Source organism: Xenopus laevis, chromosome 1L, assembly GCF_017654675.1.
Source record: "Xenopus laevis strain J_2021 chromosome 1L, Xenopus_laevis_v10.1, whole genome shotgun sequence".
NCBI classification, from domain to species: Eukaryota; Metazoa; Chordata; class Amphibia; order Anura; family Pipidae; genus Xenopus; species Xenopus laevis.
Genome location: NC_054371.1, coordinates 153,269,982 through 153,276,005, shown reverse-complemented (window position 1 = coordinate 153,276,005; position 6,024 = coordinate 153,269,982). Strand labels below are relative to the sequence as shown.

Here is a 6,024-nt window from a genome sequence, read left to right as displayed (position 1 = left end):
GTTCTCATGGCACATGATTAGTTTCCTTTTGAGGACACCACACTCTGCACTGGTCAGGTCTCTATATTGTTACACTGACCATCTCCCACTGTTACCCATTCTCCAATATATCCTTTATAGATAGTGATGAGTGAAAAAATTTGGCCACGTACAGTTTTTGCTTGGACTTCCTGATTTTGCTGCTGGCAACAATTTTCACGAAAATGTGTCAAAAATTCATCATGCTGCTCGTTTAGCTTTGCATGACAAAAAAAGGAAAAGACACACAAACAAAAAAAAGACGTGCAATGAATGCATTCATAATTTTATCCATTTTCCTCTCTTTCCACATCAACCAAATTGGATCTGAACCATCCCACTGTCCATATATAGACACATAAATACATTTAGGGTTTATTCATTTTAATGTGGGATACAAGGAACCCAGTTATTATCTGTTGGTGGTAGGGTTGCTACCTGGCCGGTATTTCACCGGCCTAGGCGGCAAAATACCAGCCAAGGCCAGGGCCAGTATTACAAATCCACCAGCAATGTAGCTGCCAGTAAATTTGTGATCACCAGTCAAACTGCTCCTGGCCTACCTCCACTGCACCCTCAGCCCACCCCTTTATTCCCTTTATAGCTACAATACTTACCAATTCCAGCTCCATGACTCAGGCCTGCCCCTCAACATCATGACCCCACCCCCATGACATCACAACTCCACCATTTACATAACAATCCTCCTCTTCATGGATCCGCCCCCATTCCTGGCAAGTAAATTTTTTTCAAAAAGTTGGCAACCCTAGTTGGTGGTCAGGTTTATCATTAGCTGTGCCTGTTTTTGTAAGCCAGTAATATATAAACTCTAGATGGTACTATTTACTTAAACAGCAAAATAGTGTAGTAGTAACCATTAGTAGCCCCAAAGCAAAAAAAAATGTGCCATGAAAAAAACGCTGATAGACTCTAATGTAGTTTGCTACAAAAATGACGTGCAAATAAATATTTGCGATAAAATAGTTTTGTTGAAACAGGAATGATTTGCTCATCACTACTGTATATATAGATTCATAATATTTTAATGCTCTTTAGCCATTGCCAATCTGCATCTGCATGTAAGCATTGTTCCCTCTAAAATTTTGAGGCCAGCACACACAACAAATTGAGGTGTGCACACAATTTTTAAACTGAGCACAAAAGTTTAAAATGGGCAGACAAAAGAATTGTTTAATTCACATAGCTGAGAAAAAAATTACAGGGAACCCCCTAGAGAACTAAAAAAACAATCAATGTTCATGTATACTTGTGGGAATTATTGCAGGTAAAAATAAATCTAGTTCTGTATGACGATTATATACAGATCCTTATGTGTCTCAGAACAACAAATGACTTCTCAGCCAAGTCAGCTCTTTGATCAGTACATTGTTTACGCACAAAGCATTTTGACCAATCAGGTGTTCTATCCCCGATATATGTGGGCTACTAGTTAACTACAGGAATAACCTGTTAAATCTTCTATTCTACCGCGACCCAGTCCGACACTGATATAAGATTATATCGTAAAGCCTGGCTGTAGATGATGGAGCATTTTGCGTGGTCGAGGTGAAAGCTGTGATACATTAGATATTATGGTTTATTTGTTGGCTTTCAATATTTGGCGGTTTGTAAAGTATTTTCCCTGATATGAATGGTTGTGTCTCGAAAGTGAATATGAGTGGGGGAGTAATTTAGTTTGAAAGTTGGATGAAAGTTGAATGAAAGCTTGGTGTTGCAGGTGGAGAGGAAGTCCTCTTCTAGTTTTGCCATAAGGAGATTGGCATAATGGGGTGCAAAGTGTGTACCCATACTGGTTCCCATACTCTGCAGATATATTTCCTGGCCGAATAAGTAGTTGTGTGTTAAGGTAAACTCAATCAGTTGTATAACTGGATGGGATGGTAGGCCATGCTTATGCAGAAATTCTTTTCAGGCAGCCATACCATCCTTGTGTGGAATGTTTGTATATAGTGATTCCACATCCATTGTTGCCAAAATGGTGCCCTCTGGAAGTGGTCCTAAGTGTGCAAGTTTGTCTAGCAGATCTGTTGTTTTTTTAGTGGTTTGAATATATCCTTGCTGTATGTACCCTGGGGTGCACTAGGTGGTGCTGTGAGCCAGCTTTTATTTTCATTGAGACAACAACTTTTAAACACAGACATGTAAATTGAATGTCTGAACGTATAAAGGGAACGTAACTTTACCCTTTCCACCCACTTTTTGGTTTATTTCTACTTATGAACTATGAAAGTCCTAAGCTTTAGAGTTCTGCTGGTTCTTTCACATTGTAAGTATTCTGTGTATAGTCAAATAGTTATTATCATGAAATAAGCACATATTCTCTGTAATACGCATCTTGACTTTATGATTTTATGATTTATCATTTTGATATTTCTGTCCATTTTTCTTAGTTTACCTTTTGGACAATCAAATTAATCATTTATCTTCTACAATCTCACAGGGTCTGTTTGCTGGGCCAATGTTATCCAGCTACCTATGATGGAGGAAATCTCTGGGGCTAATGTTACTATCCCATGTAACCATAGCTCCATCAATTCTGGTGATTATATTGACTGGTACAAAAACACTCCTGACCAAGGACTTCAGTTATTAATTGGTGGATTTAAGAATACAGCCTCTGACTTGCGCACATTGATCTTCAGCAAAGACAGAAAGTCCAGTGAGCTCCACATACAGAATATCACACCGGAGGAGAGCGGAGTATATCTATGTGCTCTGCGGGACACAGCTCTGCAACTGAACACACTCTTTGTACAATAAGCAAATGCAGTGTTTGGTATACAGGTGTTAGGGAAAGAACATACAATACTGCTTATAAACACATAAATGAACACATGAAAAATATGTTAGTTACTTGGTGTAAGAGAATAGATTCCCATGTCACTGTTTAAGTCTCTTTTTCCTACTAGAATGCTGTATATACGTTGCTGTTAAAAATTGTTGTGTTGTTATTGTTTCAAATGGATGATTTTTGGCTAAAGTGCATGAACATTTTATATAAAACTTTATAGTGTTACATGTGTTGTAATATTCAGGTTTGATGGGGGTATATAGAACTGAAATACTGTAAAATGAAAATGATAGATTTATTTGTAAAGTTCATGAAAACAAGTCGCAAGATAAAAATAAATTTCTCCCACAGATCAAAATTCTATTTTTTACTGGCATTTTCTCACTACCTGTACAACAATTTGGGCAACATTAAAAAAAAAAAAAAAAACATTCATGCCAGGTTTTTTAAGTTGTCAAATTAATACAATTATACTTTAAGGACTGAATACATGTCTGGACTTCTTAATACCTATTAAAGAAAGACAAGGAATGCCCTACATGCATAATTGTTGCATTGAGCAGATTAATAATTTGTCAGCAAATTAAGCATAACCGAATGTAAAATGTGATTTATATACTGAGATTCGAGCAAATTGAAATGATCATCTTGAAAAAAAAGTGTCCTTTAATTATTTGAATTAATGTCTAGATTAGGTTCAGATTTTACAAATGTCGATTTCAGATTATAAAAACGCAGATTTGGATTTATCTCTCACAGTAAATTAGTACGGTATGGGACCTGTTATCCGGAATCCTTGGGATCTGGGATTTTCAGGATAAGAGGTCTTTCCATAATCTGGATCTCCATTACTAAAAAATCATTTAAACATGAAATAAACCCAATAGGATTGGTTTGCCTCCAATAAGGATTAATCTAATCTTAGTTTGGATCAAGTACAAGGTACTGTTTTATTATTACAGAGAAAAAGGAAATCATTTTATTAATTATTTAATTAAAATGGACTCTATGGGAGAACTTTCGGAATAAAGGATTTCTGGATAACAGATTCAATACCTGTACTACTACTAAGTCACAGGAACAAAACTTCAAGATAGTTTTCAAATTTGTATTGTTGCCCTCCTGCATTCAAGCAGATGTTTTTACAACACAAGAATGTCTTTTTTGCTAGAGATGTGCCAAAGGAATAAAGCCCATAGCATACATGATGGTCCTTTGTACAGCAATTTCCCATGCTAAGGATTCCTTTGGATATTTTACAACTGATTTCAAGCAGTTATAATGCATTATTATGAATATTCCTAGGACAGCTAAAACAACAAAGGAAAGAGTTGCCACATGATATAAGCAAAGCATGATATAAGCAAATAAGACTATGCCATCGCAATATTACTCACAAATTCCATTTTTCCTTGATGTATGATGTAAAGCCTGAATTCCTGTTACTAAGGTTTAGATCTGCTATTATGTATGTGTCGTAAAATTTTATTGCAAGTCTGCCATGAACCCTTTTTTATTTGGGCACCTTATGCCCTTATCAATCCTTTATTTATTTATTTATTTTTTTTAAAAATTGAGATTTTTATTGCACATTAGACAGCAACATTAGAACATCTTAGAGCATACATTTTACAATATGCTGTACATATTAACCAACTATAATCAGGAAAGAAAAAGTAAGAGGAAAAAAAAATTAATAAAAAGGGGGGATAACAAAAAACATGAATATATAAATATACATATAAAAAGTATTGTATTGCGGAGTTATTGTTAATTGGCAATTATGGAAATGTCATTCAATCTAAAAAACATATCTCATCATATTTTAATTATTTATCTCATTAGGTCTCAACCTATACAGTATGAATTGGGTATCTAGAGATATTCCTTTTTTATCCCTAGTCCACTTTTATTACTGAAAAGTTTAATAAATAAATAGTATTTCACAAATTATAATTACCCCAATATGTGTGGTACATGAGTCAAATGAGACCAAATTAAAACAAATAGGCTACAACTGCTGGTAGCAATGCCTGCACCATTGTTCTTTCTACTATTCACCTCAGACAGGTATGTCTATTTTTGTTGGTAACAGCTAAGCAATGAGCAATTCATCATTCTACAATCATTTAATAATGGATAGTGGCTCCTCACAAGTTTTACAATAAATGGCAGAAAGATAATCTGGGCCTCACAGATAAGGTCTGGCAAGATGGACTGGAAGCTAACTCAAGGGTTAATATGCAGCACCCAATTGCAATTCCTTTACTGAACCAATCTCACCCCATCTTTACAAGATGAATTTGGTCAGAGTTGCCCCAAGTGCCAGGTCTATCCAGCAGAATTTGTACATACTGTATGGGCTTTTCTCCACTATGCTAATTGCATTCTGCAAGTTAAATTATCCCTAATGGATTATTAATTAAATGGTCTAATTTTGCTTAATATTCAAAGTCCCCAGTTCAAAATATATGGATATAAGGATTCAAAACTTGGTTTGCTCACATTAACAGTCCGATGAGCTCCATATACAGAGCATGTAGCCCAAGGACAATGGAGTGTATCTATGTGCTGTTACACAGCTGCACAGCCATATGCCTTCCCTCTATAATATGTCAATGAAGTGCAATAAGGGGAAAAAACTGTTCTATGGACAAGACTTTTAAGGCAATAATATGCGGGGGGGGGGAAACAATTTAGTGGTACAGCCTAAATTTAAGATTAGATGTATAAAATTTGAATTAGAAAAGAAAATTGTTTTATTAAATGGCCTTGTTTGGCACATTTACAGCATTTCCTGCACTGACAAATGTACATATATTTAGTCATACATTTAATACATTTCCAAGTTGTTCAATAGAAGCAGCCCTGAAAAAATGTTTCAAATTGAGCTTTTTATTCTGATGTCTTCCAACATCCATTGCAAATGACTTTGAAAACAAATTTGTAGATCAGAAGCAATAAGTATTTTTCTTAATTGGTAGCAACCACAATTACCACTCTTTACAAAATACCAGTGGGTCTTAAATCTTTCCAATAGTTTCTGTAAAAACAAACATCAGAGGATCTTTCTCTTGATAGTCTTAAAAAGGGATTGTGAAAAATAGCAAAATTACATTTGTGCCCTGCTGTCAAGAAAGTCACAATTATGCACTATAAAAAAACCTCTGTTTTAATATACTAATTTTTAGGTT

General features: G+C 35.2%; 1 gene segment (V, D, J or C); it reads left to right on the top strand.

Annotated features, from left to right (window-relative positions):
- Nucleotides 1-2,245: 2,245 nt before the first annotated feature.
- LOC121394433 lies at nucleotides 2,246-3,324 on the top strand. The segment is given in 2 exon segments: nucleotides 2,246-2,305; nucleotides 2,480-3,324. Coding segments are annotated over 2 exon segments (363 nt in total).
- The last annotated feature ends 2,700 nt before the right edge of the window (nucleotides 3,325-6,024 follow it).